Source organism: Anopheles gambiae, chromosome 2 (genome assembly GCF_943734735.2).
Source record: "Anopheles gambiae chromosome 2, idAnoGambNW_F1_1, whole genome shotgun sequence".
NCBI classification, from domain to species: Eukaryota; Metazoa; Arthropoda; class Insecta; order Diptera; family Culicidae; genus Anopheles; species Anopheles gambiae.
The window spans coordinates 30,903,623-30,923,518 of NC_064601.1; the positions used below are offsets into that span (position 1 = coordinate 30,903,623).

At 44.9% G+C, this 19,896-nt stretch overlaps 2 protein-coding genes across 2 annotated transcripts; one reads left to right on the forward strand and one right to left on the reverse strand.

The window, feature by feature from the left end:
* Positions 1-28: 28 nt before the first annotated feature.
* Positions 29-1,834, forward strand: LOC1272945 (26S proteasome regulatory subunit 6B). The gene is made up of 4 exons (XM_061642479.1): positions 29-187; positions 298-381; positions 472-1,022; positions 1,127-1,834. Exons 1-4 carry the CDS (start codon positions 155-157, stop codon positions 1,695-1,697), a joined length of 1,239 nt encoding a protein of 412 aa, XP_061498463.1. The 5' UTR covers positions 29-154; the 3' UTR covers positions 1,698-1,834.
* A 74-nt stretch (positions 1,835-1,908) lies between these two features.
* LOC1272944 (uncharacterized) lies at positions 1,909-13,847 on the reverse strand. The gene is made up of 6 exons (XM_061642480.1): positions 13,250-13,847; positions 13,130-13,174; positions 11,426-11,896; positions 11,128-11,307; positions 3,703-3,818; positions 1,909-3,610 (listed from the first exon to the last, which is right to left on the reverse strand). Exons 3-6 carry the CDS (start codon positions 11,769-11,771, stop codon positions 3,542-3,544), a joined length of 711 nt encoding a protein of 236 aa, XP_061498464.1. The 5' UTR covers positions 11,772-11,896; positions 13,130-13,174; positions 13,250-13,847; the 3' UTR covers positions 1,909-3,541.
* Positions 13,848-19,896: the final 6,049 nt, after the last annotated feature.

Consider the following 19,896-nt stretch of genomic DNA (forward strand, 5'->3'; position numbering starts at 1 on the left):
CGATGTTCTGTTATATTCACCTTGGCCGTCGCCGAACAAGGCAGCTGTCAAATTCTGTTGACGCTAGCTCATCCGTCAAAAATCATCCGAGTCATTGCAATATTTGTTGCCGTTGTCCGCTCTTTACTTGTTCAGTTTGCAAAAAATAGTGAAAATGATTGACGCCGAGATGGTTATTCCTGATAAGGTAAGTGCGAGGGTGTAGTTGCACCTGTGTGCTTTCTAGCGGCGGTCCGAGTTAAGCGTTAGTCAACGGAATTAAGCAACAGCGATTGGTTACCATTCCTACCCGCACAGGACGAGTCCGACACGCGAACAATGAAGGACGTTGTGAACCCGCTGGAAGAACCGCTGGAGGAGGATCTTTACATAAAATACAAGGTAGTACATTAGTATAAATGTCGCTGTGCGTAGATTACAGTTCACCGCCTTTGCTAAACCCACGTCCACCGATGCTCGTCCACCCCACAGAAGCTGCAAAAGATGCTCGAGTTCCTGGAGGTGCAGGAAGAGTACATCAAGGATGAGCAGCGCAACCTGAAGAAGGAGTACCTGCACGCGCAGGAAGAGGTGAAGCGCATCCAGTCGGTGCCACTCGTAATTGGCCAGTTCCTGGAGGCGGTCGATCAGAACACCGGTATCGTCGGTTCGACCACCGGGTCCAACTACTACGTGCGCATTCTGTCCACCATTGACCGGGAGCTGCTGAAGCCGTCGGCCAGTGTCGCCCTGCACAAGCACAGCAATGCGCTGGTGGACGTTCTGCCACCGGAGGCGGACAGCTCCATCTCGATGCTGAATGCGGACGAAAAGCCGGACGTGCAGTACTCGGACATTGGTGGCATGGACATGCAGAAGCAGGAAATCCGCGAAGCCGTCGAACTGCCGCTCACACACTTCGAGCTGTACAAGCAGATCGGTATTGACCCACCGCGCGGTGTACTGATGTACGGACCGCCCGGTTGCGGCAAGACAATGTTGGCGAAGGCGGTCGCTCACCACACAACAGCTGCCTTCATTCGGTACGTAAACAAGCGCCATGTTTCATGTTCAGCCGGACAGCTCAATGCAAATGTAATGTGTGTTTGTTTCCCCCCCCCCCCCCCCCCCCCCCCCTTTTCAACAGTGTGGTCGGTTCCGAGTTCGTGCAGAAGTATCTCGGCGAAGGGCCGCGCATGGTGCGCGATGTGTTCCGCCTCGCGAAGGAAAACTCGCCCGCCATCATCTTCATCGACGAAATTGATGCGATCGCGACGAAGCGTTTCGATGCGCAGACCGGTGCCGATCGGGAGGTGCAGCGTATTCTGCTCGAGCTGCTCAACCAGATGGATGGGTTCGATCAGACGACGAACGTGAAGGTGATCATGGCCACTAACCGGGCCGATACGCTCGATCCGGCCCTGCTGCGTCCGGGTCGTCTCGATCGTAAGATTGAGTTCCCGCTGCCCGACCGCCGACAGAAGCGACTGATCTTCTCGACCATCACGGCGAAGATGAACCTGTCGGAGGATGTCGACCTGGAGGACTTTGTCGCCCGGCCGGACAAGATCTCGGGTGCGGACATTAACGCCATCTGCCAGGAGGCGGGTATGCACGCGGTGCGCGAAAACCGCTACATTGTGCTGGCGAAGGACTTCGAGAAGGGTTACAAGAACAACATCAAGAAGGATGAAACGGAGCACGAGTTCTACAAGTAGACACAGCAGAAGCGCAGGGAGTGGCGTGGCGGCATTGACGCTGGTGTATTCACGTTCGCTTTAAGGTTACACGACTGTACACGAATTCTGTGTGTGGGTTCGTCTCAATAAAATTAGCTACGATTTTGTCTGATAAACGTCGAGTTCTGGTTTGACTCGTTTGAAACATTTCGGACGTTACGGAAGTTGAAGCAATGGAAACACCTCCACATGGTAGCAACAATGCTCGGGGTATGTATGATATAGTATAGTATATATATAATTTTCCTTGTTGTTTAACATTGACAATCCACAGAGTTTGTTATTTGGCATTTTTGGAAATGAAACACACACACACACACACACATATACACATACATATACTCTCACAATTACTAAATGCTAAATGCTTTGAAACCGCGACAAACGGACCCGTCTCGATGGCTCGCCTCAAGCACACGAAGTGAAGAGAAGGCGAAGCCCTTTACGTTTGTTACATTTTGAATGTTAGAATCTCTTTGTTAATCTCCCTCTCCTGCATTTCAATTGTATATTCGCGCGCACGAAGTCTATTACCAACGTGCTTTGTTACACATCCCTTGTTCCGTGCTAAATTCGTCCCCCGTACACTGCAACAAGCACACCCCCGAACGAACGGGCAAGGAAACCGTTACTTGGGTAAGGATAAAAATTACATGCAGCGCGATGAAAGTTGTATATATCATATCATATCATATCATATCATTTCAACATCGGTATATAGGTATTGTATACATAGCTACTGCTCGTTTGCACGTGTATATAGTAATCGATTAATGGGATTATTTGTCCTCTTTTTTATGTACCTTTTTGGGGGGTTGCCAAACACCCGTTAGATCTAAAGTTTGCATTTATTTAAAAGTTTATTTCAACAAGATGCTTTGCTTAGCTACGCAGTTATATATTCATTCGATTATGACCCGTTATGTGTATGTGTTTTTGTTGCTTATTGCTCAATCTCATCTCATTGTATCAATCAACCGGTATTCGACCTAAACTGGTGTTGCGTTATGCTTAATGCTTATTCTCCCCCATCCAACCCGACATTATGGCTATATAATTAACAAGGTTTTAGCTTGGCCAACCCAATACCACACGAAAATTCCCATTATCTCTCTCTCTCTCTCCCTCCCTTTGTTGCTCAATTCCAAAACAGCTCGGTTGTATGAAATCTAGCCACATTTTTCCTAACTACCAGTCAGTTTGACGAAGGACAGAACCCACGTAAACAAAACAGTAAAACGCAGCCTGTGCCTTCACCCGACCTGAACGCGATGCTGCGGCTGGGAAGCTGTTCAGATTTCATAGTCACTTATTGTCTGTGCGTGGGTCAGGGTGGTCCAGAGCGGTGCCCGGATACCTTCGCACACCTCCTTCTGCCGCTGCACCCGGGGTGCCTTCTTGCGCGACCCATATCTAGCCGGTGGTTTGCTGTCCTTGGCCGTAGCCGCCTTGGCCGATGTCGTCGTCGTTTCGTCAAAGCTGGTGGTACTGATACGTCCATCGCGTGCTGCAATCCTTCCTTCCCGTGGCGATCGTGCCGATGCCGGGCTGAGGACGCCGCTACTGCACGCTGCGTGCGTTCGGCCCAGCCCGGTCAGATTCGTTTCGCTGTGCGAAACGGCCAACCGTTTGTGTTTGGTGTTGCGAAACCGTTTCCGCTTGCCGCGGACCAGCTCGAGCACCGTATCGTCCCGATCTTTGCCGTACGCACCGTAGGCGGCGGTCGCGATCGTGCCGGTGATCGTGTTGGTACGGATCGGCAGGAGCGGTCCGGTCAGCTCCGTTGGGCTCGGTGCCCTCGAACCGACCGGACTCTCCGAATGCTAGCACTGCTCGTTGTCCGTGTCGGAGGGTGGATCGGTCAGCAGCATGTGGGCGGCGGGCGAATCGAGCTGAATCGAGCAAAGGCAATGTAGTAGAAAGGGAGAAAGGGAGGAAGATTTCTTCGAGGATGGAGCAAAACAGCACCAAACATCAACCTTACCTGGCTGCTGCCATGCGTATCACTCTTCTCCTCATACACCGTATCCAGATCGAGGGAAGGGTATCCGCGGCTCAGGCTCTCCCTCGACTGCAGCAGAATCGAACGCTGATTGCCGACTGTTGGAGGAATAAGCAAAAAAAGAAGGAAGGTAAAACATATTTGCATTAGTTATGGAGCAACAAAAAAGAGCAAGATGGTTCTTTCTTCAATCACCCGTAGTACAGATGTGTTCTGGTCGTTTGAATCTCTGCGATCGCTCCAACGATGGAGGCAAAGGACGCGAATGAAGGCAACTGCCGAATGCATGTCAATACACACACACGCGAACAAAAAAATCCAATCTCTATTACTCTTTTCCTTACGAAAAGGATGTTTTCGTACCAGTGCGACGTTGTATGATGCATTCCGAACAGGCAGGGGCGGCAGATGGTTCTTTGTTCCCATTCATTCGACATGTCTTCCTGAAGTTAGTTAAACCCGACAATGCGGAGCGTTCTGGGAATGCGGGCCAAGCGAAATTGCTCCACTCCCGGACCAGACAAGCTCCACAGCGTTCTCAGAAATAGGCAGCAGCCCACCATGAATGGGTACACCGTAATAAATGCTGCTGCTGCTGGCGACGTTTTGTACTAAATGCTTCAGATTGGGCTTGCGAGCCCGGAAGATGGGTTCGTTCGTCGTCCGTGGTTGAATTGAATTTCGCAAAAAGGACGCCTGGTTTCCATCGTGCACCATCATCCTTGCGGCAAGCTAATTTGAGCTTTATTCCACGAAAGGCGCTTTGAATACGAATTTAATTTAATTAGATGTGCCTTTGCATAGGTGTTCGGGGGCTCCGTGTGAATACAGCGAGTTACATGGGAGAATGAGTATTTGAAGCGGCAAAGAGGTTGGGTCATGCTCTAAAACAGAGTGTCTTCAGGCTGTATTTTACTTAGAGATTCTGGCTAACATTTATTTACAACATTTGTTACCCATATATTGGTTAGGGTTGAAATTCTTCTTCTTTGGCACAACAACCGTTGTCGGCCAAGGCCTGACTGTACCCACTAGTGAAGTGAGTTTGGCTTTCAGTGACTTATTTTTACCATAGCATGATAGTCAAGTCCTACGTAAAGGGGACACTGTCCATTCGGGGCTTGAACCCATGACGAGCATGTTGTTAAAGTCGTATGAGTTGCTGACTGTACCACGAGACCGGTCTAGGAAGGGTTGAAATACTTTAAATATAAGTAAATAATCATAAAACATGACACCCAACACATGTCAATAAATATTAAACAAAAATAGTGAAACGTGTTAAACAAATCACGAAAAATTCTTAAATGTAAAAAAGAAGGAAAACAAAGAAAATATTGTGGGCCAAAAATAACAATGCTAATCACCCAAAAATATTTAAATGTAAACGCTGAAACAAATATTTGACAACAACAATAGAAAAGTCAAAAATAAAAGGAAACATTAATCGATGTGTGAGAAAAAACATGTTCAGGACATAGGACTGGCAAATAGCAAAACACGAAAAACAACAGGCAATTTTTCTTTAATAAAATAACGATGCTTGGTTCTTCTAAACGGCGCTCTAAATTAATACTTAAAGAGTAATAAATAATAATAATAATAATAATAATAATAATAATAATAATAATAATAATAATAATAATATTCATCATAAAAATAATAATAAAAATAACAATAATAAAAATAATAATAATAATAAAAATAATAATAATAATAATAATAATAATAATAATAATAATAATAATAATAATAATAATAATAATAATAATAATAATAATAATAATAATAATAATAAAAATAATAATAATAGTAATAATAATAATAATAATAATAATAATAAAAATAACAATAATAATTATAATAATTATAATAATAATAATAATAAAAATAATAATAAAAAAAAAATAATAATAATAATAAAAATAATAATAATTATTATAATAATTATAATAATAATAATAATAAAAATAATAATAATAATTAAAAAATAATAATAATAATAATTATAATAACAATAATAATAATAATAATAATAATAATAATAATAATAATAATAATAATAATAATAATAATAATAAAAGTTGCAGAAGATTAAATCTAATAAAAGAAGAAATTAGCTTCTTCATAAGAGCGTAATTCGTTGGGCAAAACTTAAGATTAGCCCAGCTTGTGCATTTTTGTAATATTAAACAATAACTATTTTATTGACTTGGTCACTTTGTATCAATAAGTGAAAAAATGTTTGTAAAAAATGTTAACACTTTTCCAGGTGTTCTTAACATGGCATAAGTTCAGGCGCTTATCAAAACTATACCGTTATTCTTTTTTTAAATACGTCCAATATTTCTACCAAAAGTAAATATGCCCCCAAAAGTTAGTTTCAAACCTTATGTCTACATGAATAATACATGGAAAAATACTGAAACAGATTTGTATGTATATCAATCTTTTGCTTACTGCAGCACTAGCTCCCACACAATACGCTTCATTATCAGTGACCGAAACGCCCCCGAACACCGATCCTCTGCTGATGCGCTCAATTGAAATGAACGATGATTCTGCTTTTCCAGGGATACGTCTTGATTGAAGCAAGAATTAAATCGCTAGAAATAGAGCGAAATTTTCTAGCGGCGAGAGTGAAGGAAGCACCGAGACCACTGAGACGCCCTATACAATCTACCATCGACTTAGTTACCATTTGGTAATAATGAATCGAATCGCATCGAAACGGTGGCGGTTAGCATTGCCTCCCAACTCCATCAAACCCAAACAAACAAGCAAACGAACACGCACCACACTCAATTATTTTGCATCATAATCCTCCACCATTTACGGGATGGAAACAACAGAAAAGGCAACAACAAACTAGTGCCAAAGTAAGCATTAGCGTCGATCCGACGATCACGACTTCTTAGGGGTCAGCCTTCGGGCCAAACCTAAAGGGACAGCAAAATGAAACCGTTTAGCGCGTTCGCCGCGCTTCCCGCAGAAGGCAAAGACGGCAAAACACAATAAAAACCAGAGCACAACATTCTTGCGCCTGTCGCTTGCACAATCCTCATGCTGGTGGATTATGATGCTGGGAATGTTTGCCAACTTTATAATGGCCGGGAGGTGCAGGAGTCGTACTAACCTCGCTCGAAGATAGAGAACTCCATAGGGCGTGTGCCTGGGGATGGGTTTGACGAACCTCCCACCTCCCAACGGGCACGATCTAAATGGGAATAATTGCCACTTCGTTAGGTAGTCTCCCACTCGGTCGGAATTGCACGGAAAAACAGCACCGAACCGAACTAAATTCCCTTTTTTTGCGTTGCTTTGTCTCGTTAAGCGAACCACCCAACCACACCACATCAAACACCAGGCGCCAGGATGCCACACGCCCGGAGAGGCCATGAAGTTGTAGAACACCGAAAGGCCGATGTAATGCTGCGTTACGCGAACGAATCAATTATTTATTTATACACACTCGTTTATTTATTTATTTGCGCATTCATTACGCGCAAACGGTGGCGCGTGGCGAGTTCCACGCGAGCGTTGCTGCAACCGCAACCAAAGCTGCGAGCTGAGAGTGTGGCAGTGGCATAGTTGGCCGTCTGACAATGTTATCCTGGTCGCCATTCGGAGGTCGGTGGCGAAGTGGTGCCAGCTAATCAGATCACCATTATGGTGCGGATGGTTCCGCACAGTCTTTCGCTCCCGACAATCAGAAGCTCATTAATGTCGGCCACGTGGTGGATCCACGCGTCAACTGTGTGTGTGTGTGTGAGAGAGAGTGTGTGTGTGTGTGTGGTTGTGTGTGTGTTGCAGCTGTGCGTGAGATGAATTTGAATCAACGTTTGAAGTTGTGTACACATGCGGAGGGCTTAACGATAGTGTGAGTTGTGCGATAAGAATTTAAAGAAAGGATGATGCGCACAAACGACGAATAAAGTTCACATCGTTTTATAGTTTATCTAGGACGGAGCATCACTGTGAATCCATCCTAATGGACTTTGTTTTATCTGGCTTTAAAAGAGCTTTAAGGTTTAAGGCCATTGATACAAATCTCACACACGAAACTGGTACTCCTGTTAACCCTTAACGTATCGTTTGCATGGACACAGCTAAACATAAATCTTTCCCAGTACACCCACCGGGCAGGGATTTCCCCCCAAACCCACCAGGCCGACCCAATCCGCTACCGCAACCGACGAAAACTTCTAACGAACGCTTTACCTACCCCTTTGAAGGCGTATCAGATTCTTCCGCCAAGCGAGTCCGGTTTGTTTTGGCTTTCAATCAAACAGTGGCAAATAGTGTACCGTTTACTCCGGCTCCGGTTCGATCGCGTTTCTGGTGGGCGCGGAAACTTTAGATCGATTGCAAACTGGTAAAGTTTTTTTTTCCCCCGTCCAACTTTTGCCACCCCATGTTACTGGCGGGGAGCTTTGTTCGCTGAATGGCAAGCTTTTAATTAGTTTCAAGTAACCCATTAAAAGGTAAACTATTACTATGCTCGTTTTTTTTGTCTCCCCCTTGCGAAGAAGTGTTGGGAGAGTTGAACGTTGTTTAATGGTTGAAACTAGTTGAGTAATTATAGCGTGCGGCAGGAACCGTAATATCCGTATCGATCCTGTTTCTCCGATGAAGCTTTGAAAGTTTTCCAATTCAATTTTGCCAAAGACAAATATAGAGACAGTGCATTGCAAAGCAGCTTTCCATTCCCTGGCTGGCAGCATGCCCACGACTACCGTCCACAAATGCTAAAATGTGGATAGTTTCAGTATTGAATTTTGTTTGCGTAATGTGGTGGTTCATTTGGCCGGAGCTGTAGCCATTTTCTTAGAAGTAGGATCTATATGCATACGGTGGGTTGTTTGCAAACGTTACCAACATCATTCCTCTCTAAGGTCGTGTTTCATTCAGGGGGAATGGAGAAATTATTTATCCGAACCTGGGCTTTATTATTTAGCCTTTGATCCGCTGTGGTGCAGGGTCTGGGTGAGTTTAGAGTCTGAGGTTTGTTATTTCCATTCCACTAATGGAGCGGTTCGGGATCTCCTAATGAAGAACCTTAGGCCCAATAAATAACATTCCTTTTTATGGGTTGTATACTGCGGGTTCAGGGCATTTTTTCACGGATACAAACGTAATACTCATTACCTATTATTTCAAGCCTTTTTATACGATACCACACTTAAAGAATGACTAGTTTTATAAGAATATTGCAAAACAGAAAAAAATCTTGAAATATGAAGTCGACTAGTCATCTTCCTAAAGCCTTTGAAATAATAAATATATAATTTCTGAAAGACCAACAATGATGACCGGACAAATAGCATTATGAGGTCTAATTGTATCGTTATATTGTGTCATATTGTCCAATATGTTTACTAAAGTAGTCGAATAAATCAATCCTTGTTTGTTCAGATGATTGTTGGCTCTGTCTGGCATATAACCAGCGTGTCTATCAAATAGACTACTAGGAACATACAATAATTACGAACTTTTTATTGTTTTTAAAAAAATATGTAAAAATGTATACAATAGTGTTGTTGATTCCAGAACGTTTTGTTCGATTATACGGGGTTTCCCACGATTTATTGGTCAGTTCCCATGATTTTTTGGTGCGTTCTAACGATTATTTTATCGTATCCCATAGATTTTTAGTTCGTTCCCATAATTTATAGGTATTTTTCTATAAGTTATCAATACAATTGGACCAAAAAATTCTGGGAAACGGAAAAAATCGTGGGAACGCACCAAAAAAAAATATGGGAACCCACCAAAAATTGAACCAATAAATCGTGGGCAACCCTGTATATCGAACTGTCGCTTCTTTCACATCACTATGGTCTGTACTTCCATATTATATATATTGTAATAACACTACAATTACAAAGAATCAAAATACTTAAGCTTAAATAAAGTGTCCCAGGCAAGACAAATGGCTTACCATTCCTAAAGAGTTGCAAGATAATTCAATAACACAACACTTAAACACACCCAATCAAACAGTTCATGAAAAATGATAACGATTCCGGTGATTCCGAACCCAAACTCAATCCGTTGCAAATTCACGTTTCCCCTTTTCCCTCGCGTAAACATGCCAGTGCGAAACATAGCCATCGTTCCACCCACCAGAAACATCGTTCCAAACACCAATACTACCACCCGGGGGCCACGACGATTTGGTGCTCGTTATAGAGCGCGTCGCTTATTAATCTAAATAAAGGATCCTTTGCGCTAGATAATAAATCTCAATAAACCTTATTCAGCGCGCGCACACAGACACCGCCTCCGAAACTGACACACACATTGGCGGCAAGCGTGCAGTATCCTTCCAGTCTTTCACGCTGCACAGATCTTCCGCAACGGATGAATTGTCCTCCATTAGATGTGATTCATGTGCTAGCGCTTTCCACCGTTTTCCACACCGGATCGCATCCCCCCATCGCCTCGCACGCTAACGATTTTCGCGACTGTGCAACTCCCTTTAAAGACCCGGCAACCGCAGTCCGCAGGGAATTGTTAGTCTATCGCCGAAGGGGACGGAGATTTTGTCCAACAAACTTACTCCCGCGGACATTGCGAGCCTCAAACTTTATTTACATCACTTTGCCTAATTACTCCCACAGCTCCTTTGCCTCTAAACAGCTTGCACCACCCTTAGACATCGGACAAGCACGGCGACGGCTGATTGATGCACAGGCAATGTGGCATTCATAGTAGGCGACCAATAGAACCTCCCCCACGCGGGCGCCAACTTTGCGCAATTGTTGTAACACGCCGTACACGCCGCGATGAAATAATTGAATCAATTTTGTTGACGCGCCCGAAAAAGTTTTCCATCAACAGCACAGCCAGCAAGTTTGGTTTGTGGACAATGTTAATTAATTGAACTATTCCCCGGCCGGCTGCTGCAAAGTGCGCGCGGCACTGTGAAGAGACTCCTCTGCCCGCATTCCAACGGAAACGAAGAGTGGAAACATACTTTTGTGAAATGCTTTCGCAAATTTCACGAAAACCATCTACCCGAAATTCTTTGCTGCCCTCATACACCATGCCAGGCAGCGTTTCGTCGTGTTGCAGTAGCAGGGCCTACTGAGGGAAACCTGGAATGATGCTCTCACTCTCTCTCTCAGTCTTTCACTCTACGCTACTTTGAGTTGTTTCGTTCCATTGTACTATCTTGTCACTACGGCGTTCCTTTGTACGGCGTTCGTCTGCAGCTTCACGATGAAGCGCTGTGCGTCCCGCACGCCTCAAGGCACACACGAACATACAACGATTTTGAGACAAAGTTGATGTTCTCCTCCAAAAGAAACTATCCAAATTCTCCGGAAAGAAAAAAAAGCCAGTTACCACTTCCCACACTTTCCCGGGGGGAAAACGGCGGCGAACCGCTGGCACAATACTTACGGTGGTGCGAATTGAAGCGAACGAGCGTAATGGTGTTTGCCTTGAGATCGAAATTTCGCCGCCGGTCACGTTCGCGGGCAATCTTGGCACGGCGCCGCAGGCAGCAGATGACGAGCAGGGCAAAGATGGGGAAGCCAACGATGCAGGACAGGATCGGCACGACAATCGTCTCCGGCGACACTGTAAAGAATGGCGGGTTCAGGGCGGGTTTTTTTCTTGTTTTAATTTAAATCCAACCAAGTAAAGTAAAAAACTAGTACCACAACGTACATTGGAGCACGAGACACCTGTCACTCACCTGTTGGATAGATTAATATGTCAACCTTTCGGGCGGGCTGTTCGGTGGGTGTGGTGGACGTTGCGACCGTACCGTTCGGCGCTCTCGGTGGCACGAGGGCCGACGCTAGCGTGCCACTGCTACTATTACCGTGCGCCATCGAGCCAGTTACGTGTGCGTACGATCGAGCCTCGGTCGGCCTACTGACGGTCGCGTTGCTGGGTACGGTTTTGCCGAGTACGGTACCATTGATGGCTTCATTCCACGGCGCTGTAATGATGTCCTTTGTCCTGCTGCTGCTGCTGCTGCGCTGTAATCGTTCGCTGGAGGCAGTCGCTTCTATAGCACCATCTAATTGCAATAACATTGTAACAACAGGCTCACGTTTACCACGAAAACACGGCTCGCACACGTTTCGTCGTTCGTTCGACAGTGCTCCGCTCCCGGGAGGCGCTTGCTAGCAGACGCTTGCTGCCTACACTCATTTAGCTTCTGTTGGGGCGGATGGGGCGGATGTCACAGCCGGGAACGGTGGGGATGAAAATACGTAAACGTGCTTCAATTGATTGCGTCCCGTCGAGTGGGGCAGGTTAGAACAAACAACAAAAGCACAAAAGACAGGAGAGGAGAACTCCTCCATCGACCGTTTACAGAACACCGACCATCAGCAGCACCGGGGTAAATAAATAGAATCGGTTCACTTTCGCTTTTAGCACAAAACCAATTTAGCTTGGATGGGGCCCTCCTTCGGGGCCGAGTAGAATCGAACGAAATCGAGTCTTTGTTGTGGTGGAGACAGGATGGGAAGATGGAAAGGCGCACGAATTGTTTTCCGTAGATAAGTTTTATTGCCTTTTTTCACCTCTTCCGGTAAACTCTTCTTTTGTGCTGTTTTTCCCCACCCGTTTTCTACCAACACCCATCCACCAGACACGGAAAGGATCGCTTCCCTTTGTGTGACCGATCTGATAAACCTTCTTCACGTTCCATTTGCCAAATCAATCAATTTCGTGTGCCGTGCCGCACAAACACTACGCAAACACTCACACGCGGCGCCCCGTTTCCAACGTTACATGAAACTTACGTTGCCGCACATACACACTCTTCACGCAAGCAAGATCAAGTGAGCCAATCCCAGTGAACACAGGCACCATACCACGTGGGCTGCACTCTCGCTCTGTGTGTGTGTTTGTGGACGATATTTTCGATTAGCTCGAGCTTTTTGGTTGTTTGGTTTGTTTGTTAGGTTTTGTTTCTTTTGTTTTTTTTTTTGTTCGATCGAAGCATTAGCTGGTTTTGTTGATTTATCCGCAAATTGCATGCAATCGTCGCATGTACACCACGCCACTCGCCTCAAACGAACCTTCACGACCCTCTTACACAGCACTCATTACACCCCGCACAAAGCGACACAATTAACTGACGAGACAGATTCATTCAGCCGAAGCTGCCCATCCCAAACTGGGGTATAAACACGCGCGCGTGTGTGTGTGTTTGCGGTCCGAAAGGTAACTTACACGCCGACGACGGTGCACGAGCGACTGGGCTGCTCCATCGCTTCATGCGGCGTCGCGTATCACACTTTTACAGCAAACACTTTAATATTCACCATGCATCCTACCTTCTCCCATCTCGCTTCTTTGTACGTGTGTGTGTGTGTGTGTGTTTGTGTACGTGGGTTTAAGTGGGAAAGGTGAAATGGTAGTTAAACGAAGCTAAACGTACCGCACGGACAATCACATGTGTGGTCTGGTGATGATTGCGCGACGCCTACAGCGAACCGAAAGGGAAGCAAAGTTATATCATTGTGCTGGCTGATGTAAGCTGAGAAGCAGGTTTAATTACACAAGCAACACGGATAGCACATTTGTGTGAAAATAGGGAGGCACCGTGGTTGACGATAGTTTTAGGGTGTTGTTTTGTTGAATAAAAATAATTCACTGTTGTTGTTATCGTTTGTACTTTTTGTAAACTAAGCGGGAGCGGATAGGAAAGAGAACCGAATCACTAGCGACCACGCGAGTAACTGCAAGCCAACACCAAACAGCAGCAGCAGCAGCAGCAGCAGTAGCGGCAGCCGTGCCGCGCTTCGGCCCTTTCCTTCCACGATCGGTACAGCTGGTCGCGGAAACGCAAACAACGAGCCGTTCTTCGGACTTCGGGGAACTCCCCTTTCCCCCCACATGCCACTCAACCACCGGGTGCCACCGAATGAAAATCGATTGTGAAACACACGCGCTGGAAAACGCGAAAATCGGTCCACAGTTGAACCAATGCGTGTAAGCAAAGGAAAGCGTGCGAGCGAGAGAGCGAAACAGGAGAGTGCGAACGAGTGTGAAAAGGAGCGCAAATGATACACGCACCCTTCTTCCTTTCTGTGGCCGGGCTACTTCGACGACGACGACGACGACGACGACAACAACTGGTGCGCGACAGCCAGTTAGTAAATGCTACTTCGGTCTGACTTCTGGCTGACCGTAGTTTTCGGTTGCCCTTCCTGTTGTGGGAGGAAGGATGTGGTGGTGGAAATTTCCGAAATGGAAGATAGGAACACATCAACAGCGAAACTGAGACCGCAACTTCAAAGTGTGAAACAGAGAGATAAAAAAAGAACGAACGAGCGAGAGAGAGAGAGTGAAAATGGGAAAATGAAAGGAAGGGTGAGAGCGAGAGAGGATTTGTTACATTTCGGAATGTTTTGTAGCGAAGCTGGATTGCTCCCCCCCTCCCCTCACCCCTCTCTCAAGGACCAACACCATCCTCCCTTTGGTCCTTTCTATTCCCCCCGGGGAGCGCATCATCGCTGTGCTTCCTGTTCTCGCCTCGGTCGCTGGTCGAGCGTTTCAGCGTTCGGATGCGTTCCGATCTTGGCCTGACGCAAAACCACTCCCTCGTTATTGAGGTGGCATCGCATGCACAGTGCGGCACGGGTTTTCGGCGCAAAGTTGATGAGCATGGGTTTCATCGGTTAAAGCACAATCAACTTAACGATCTCTCAAGAGACATCAAGCAATGAAAAATATATTTAAATATTTGAAATCATTAGAATCTCGTAGACTAAACCTTCTCGTCATTTTGCTGCCAAGACTGTACATTATTACTAAAATCTACTACGGCCTAACTTTGATATTACTACTAAAAATTGTCAATATACAGTACACATTAGCTTATCTTCACTTGATTGAGTGTGAATTATCTAATGACATTTTGCTTTTTTTTTAAATCTGTGTCCTTTCGGTTGATAATTTGATTGTTAAGCTTAATGTATTTTCACAAATTTAAGTATAATTATATCATCTTGAACACATTTTTGCTAGTCATTAAATTTTCAGTACATTTTTGCCCCTCTTTTTGTTGAACTTCTGAAATCTGTGTCCCTCTTATTTGTATGTATGGTGTTGCTACGGTTATTGAATGATGAATACTCCAACCGGCAATCGTGTTTGCTATAACCGTGCGGCTACACGAGTTGAAATATACAGCGAAATGAGCTATTTGACAGGAGAAATATCTGTCAGATACAGCTAAAGTGTTAGTCTGATATATGGGAAACAATTATTGAATCCGTTCAGTCAGCAAGCAAGGAGCAGTGTACCAATCGAACCCAATACGGTATCATACTTAAAGTAAGGAACTTATCAGAGTGCCCTTGAATACATCATTTTGTTTCATTCAACAGACCACCGATTGTTCTCAAATATCGTGTAAAATTGTGAAAACTTGGGTTAGACTTGTATGGAAAAAAGTGTACGGAACAATCATCAAAACACTCAGTTTGTTATGGATCTAACTGTCAAACCAGGTTTTCTTCCTATTTTCGTTTTTAGACGTCAAATTGCACTGGATAAGCCCACCTGATATATCAAAGTCTATATAAAACAGAGGTCGAGTCGTCCAGAACATTTGATCAAAAAGCGTGGGAAAGTTTTGACAGCTGGATGAAAAAGCTTCAATAGTTTCATCGTAGCATACATTGAGGTTTTAGTTGTTGTGCCTGCAGTTGTCTGAAAGCATTTTCGGCCATTTTTACATCATTTGTTTGTAATATTGTACTTTAAAAAGTTGAGGGATATCAAGAAAAGATAGAATTATAGTGAAATTATCAATTACAACAAGATCAGTGCCCGAAATTACGATGAAATCTTGTGCAGCTCAAGAGGGTCAAAGCTAAGAGGCCAGATTTCTGATTGTGGTCATTTTTAAGTGATGAATTACTGAAAAAAACTACTCCATGCCACGTTCATGAGAAAGAAATGTATAGTTAAACTAAGTTTTGAGCACAAAATGCACAATTAGCCCTAAAAAGTGTATGGTTGTTTGGAATCGTTTGTGAACGCTTTTTCATCTAACTGTCAAAAATAAGCTTTCAAAATGGTGGACCAAAATCGAGCTGTGCATCGACCTCTGTATTATATGGACTTTGTGATATATCAACGCACTTTGATGCAAAATGATAATAATGAAAAATAAATATTGGCACATGGCACATTCTCTAGCTTGAACAACTTAACAACGTACCCGTCGTGAGTTCAAGCCTCAAATAGACCGTCCCCCGTAAGCAATAATACTGGATAGCCTATACAAGCCGGTATGTCCACGTAGGACGTTACACTAATTCGAATATAAGTTAATTGAGATACAATATGACCTCACTTGTTGGGATACGATTGCGTGCCAAGTAGTGAGTTCGCACTCGATAGTTGGGTTGTTTGTTTCATCACAATGACTTTGCTTAATTACTCCATGATTACAATGCCGGTGTTTCTTTCTGTCAAAGCTACCTGCCTTGGAACCCAACTATTGCGGTGCCAACTATTGAACAAACCAACTGAAAAGGACTCAACCTCAAGGTGTTTTTGTGGTTGTATTAAATTGCTCATAAAATGTAGAATAGCAACTGGCGGTGAAAATTGCAACCGACCGTAGCGCTCGTGGCCGATACCGAGCGGATACTGTGTGATCCATCTTCCGGTTTCGCCAGAGCATCTCTCGCACTCGAAATCCCAACGGATGCCGATCCGTTCATATTTTCCATCTGAATGACAGGTTTCGTGCCGTTGCCAACAGTATCATTATTACATACATGCCTCGCACTCGGGACGGGAAATTGGCTACACACAGCAACTACGGGGATATGGGGGTGAGGGAGTGGCTTAGTGGCCTTGTTGGTGTTGTGTAAGGGATGGGGGAGTGGGATGCGAGGAAGAGCACACACACAGGGAAGGGGAGCACGCAGCACGAAAACAAAAGGGAAAAAGATGCCAGTGAGCAGCAGCAGCAGCAGTGTGTGGTAGGCGTAAATATGATTCCTTGCAAACTCAACTACAATACCTCATTCCCCCGTTAGTGCCGTTCGGCCCTCGTCGGGCCTTGCCGTCTCCTTTCCTACGATCCATGCTTGCTTCGCCCAGTTCACGCCCCCTCACACCACAACCTAGCACAATAAATCTCCACCCGAGTAGTGCTGGCAACAGTAGAAGCCGCCGATCCGATTTAGCACCATTGGAGCGGCGGCCGGGGCTACTTTGGCATTTGGCTTGCGGCTTGCGTTTTTGTGGTGATTATTTTCCGTCGGTGTTGCGTTTCATTCATTTCTGCTTTTTATTTTTATCCTCCCTCCCGTTCGGTCGTGTGTATGTGTGTTGGGTGGGTGTGTATTTCTTTCGCCGTCTCGGGACGCGTTGCGACTAAAGACGCTGCTATATACTAAAGGATGAAGCTCTCCATCTGGAAGAAGGGGTCGTGGCGCAGGGGTGTAGAGATTAGAAAAACGCAGTGGCACAAAAAAATGGCATTGAATGGCGTGAAAAGTATTACCAGCGAGGAGGAGAAGCAGTAGAAGGAATGTAGAGTAGAAGAAGCACAAAATAAAAAAAAAAACACTTCGCCCGGAAAAGACGAAGTGGATGAAACCTTAGTACGACAACAACAGGAAGGTGGCACACGTTGACTAATGGCTACCAGATGGGCATTAGCGGGGTTGTGCTAAAATATAAAATACGCTCCCGGGGGGTGCAACGGGGGATTTGTGGGCGTCTTACCAGAGTGGTGGGTGGTAAAACCGACACACATTTGCAATACGCTCCAGACAGGCGAGGCGAGCAACATTATGCACGCACGTGTTAATGACAGCACCGAAATGGAGATGGCGGGAACGTTGGAAAATTCGTTGCACTACACGTTACCTTGGGTAGTGGGTATTTTCTGACATTTAGTTGGGTTTTCCACACATTTCCACCTCTTTTATTCGTTCTCTCTCTCTCTCTATCTCTCTCTCTCTCTCTCTCTCTCTCTCTCTCTCTTGTCGGTTTTCAGGAGCTCTATGCCTTGAATAAGCAGAGTGAGACAATGCTGAAGGAGACGGGAAACTCATGGCCCCTTCACTTGCTTCACGGAACTGTAACTCGCTAAAACAAGCGTAAAACTTAGTGCATAAAATGTTATCTTTGCTTTCGGAGTTTTTGAATTTTCCAAGAACTGAAACCGGAAAGACGGAAATAAATGCCTCGAGGGATAAGGTACAAATTGAAAGAAACACTATGGGAAAAGAAAGGAAAAAGTATGCTCGTTTTTGGGAATTTAAATTCCCCCTGCAAAGGAAGTTATAATTGGGAAAGAATTGCGTTTGCTTTGAGCACATTCCCGGTGGAATTGTTTGCTTTGCAATGGAACCAACCGAGCCGCCAAACTTTACTTCCCTAATTTCAATTCGAAACTCACAGAAATCCTCCAGAACAAAAAACAATATGAAATTCAATTCACTAACAATCGATTGTCAACTTCAATCTCTGCGCAGTGTGGAATCGATGAATCGATTAGCAACAATTTGACCATATTGCTGGTCCGATGGAGCATGAAGGGATTTTTGGCGTTCGTCTACCACACTACCCCCCGCTACCAGATGCTAGACCTCCCTCAGGCAGTCTGCAAGTAGCTAGCTAATCGAGATAAATGAACCATGCGACTAATCGAGCGTACACAATCGGGTCGGTGGCCACCACGGGCAGCTAACAAACGGTGGCGGATCGTAGTTTTCACTCCTGCTCACTTACACTGTTTACTCACCGGTGTTCACTTAAAAAGCGTCCCCGTGCGAGGCGTGTTATGTGCTTGCACGGCTGAGCTTCTTTCCCTTTTTTTTTTGTTATTCTGCCATGTCGAAAGGCACAAGTCCTCGAGCGACTGCTGCTTCTCTCGAGGACGATGCCGACTAGCGCAAAGTGGGGGGTGGTGAAAAGTAAATAGCAAAAACCACACTGACACTCACACACACACACCCACAACCACACAGCTTGAATGCTGGGCAAACTGGTTTAGTGAACTAAAATACGAACGTCATGCATGACCTATCCCTCCCTACCCCCACCATTCTCCATCTACATGCGAAAGTAATAAATGGAGAAAAGGAAAGGAAGGGCGCGAATGCGAAGGAAAGGAAGCCGTTTCTGGCTCAACGGCACTGTGTGGGAGAAGTTAGTGACATCTTTTTTTTTTCTTTTTGTTGTTGGCCTCCATTTTTCGGTTAGGGAAATACTTAAGCGCGCCTAGGAGGAACCGGACGAACATGCCGGGGCATGGCTAAAGTGGACGAAATATGTTGTCAATCGACCGTTAAAAGGACACTCGACACTCGACCGTTTGGCAGTGGGGAAACCCTGCGGGAAAAGCGACAAGCAGCAGACACCGAGCAGCCCTGGGAGGGGATTATCCTTGCGCTGATGACGTAAAGCGGATGAGATGAAACTGTGTCATCGAATTGACGGCCTGGTGGGAGGGTGTGTGTGTGGGAGGACTGGAACAGTGCGGTACAAGTTTTGTGCGACAAGGCTAGTAGGGCGATTTATCCGACGTATACTAAAGGGTAGAATTTACTGATTTATAGGGGTTTGCATTCTACTACAGCAATGAGCTGAGGTTGCAAGGTCTTCCTCTTACTTTGATCGTATGCTGAATTTTGCAACTACTTTAACCGCATGTAGCTTTATCATGAAGATATCACGAAGGAATTGCAGTGTTTTAAACATCTGTATGTAGGACTTTAATGTAATGTAGGCATTTAACGACTCGTATCTCCTATTCGACTTCAACGTCCCAGTTTCCCAATTCCGCTCCCGTCTTCGTGACTCCTCATCCCATATGTTTCCCTAGATTATAAGAACACATTTGTAAAACCCTAGAGGCCAACAAATTGTTAAATGAATAATAATAATAATAATAATATGTGGAACTGACTATCCTGCTATTAGTAATCAATAAGTCACTGAAAGCCAAGCCAGACCTTGACCGACATCGTTTGTTGTGCTAAAGAAGCACAAAGAGAAACATCTGTATTTTGAGACCGACATTATGGTCACAGACGTTCCATGATGCCACAGCAAAAGACGCGCGGAATAAGGGTCCGTATCCGAATCCATTACGGTATTGTCATACGTATTTTATGAGGTTGTCCAGCATGGATTGAATAAGTTGTTTGTTATAAAACAGTGCTTCTA

Excerpts from the sequence above, each read along its gene's own strand:
- LOC1272945 (XM_061642479.1), top strand. The coding sequence starts at position 155 with ATGATTGACGCCGAGATGGTTATTCCTGATAAG. Across the intron at positions 188-297 it reads AGATGGTTATTCCTGATAAG|GACGAGTCCGACACGCGAAC; the intron begins GTAAGTGCGAGG and ends CTACCCGCACAG. Across the intron at positions 382-471 it reads ATCTTTACATAAAATACAAG|AAGCTGCAAAAGATGCTCGA; the intron begins GTAGTACATTAG and ends TCCACCCCACAG.
- LOC1272944 (XM_061642480.1), bottom strand. The coding sequence starts at position 11,771 with ATGTTATTGCAATTAGATGGTGCTATAGAAGCGACTGCCTCCAGCGAA. Across the intron at positions 11,308-11,425 it reads CATATTAATCTATCCAACAG|TGTCGCCGGAGACGATTGTC; the intron begins GTGAGTGACAGG and ends CATTCTTTACAG. Across the intron at positions 3,819-11,127 it reads TCGCTTCAATTCGCACCACC|TCGGCAATCAGCGTTCGATT; the intron begins GTAAGTATTGTG and ends TTCCTCCAACAG.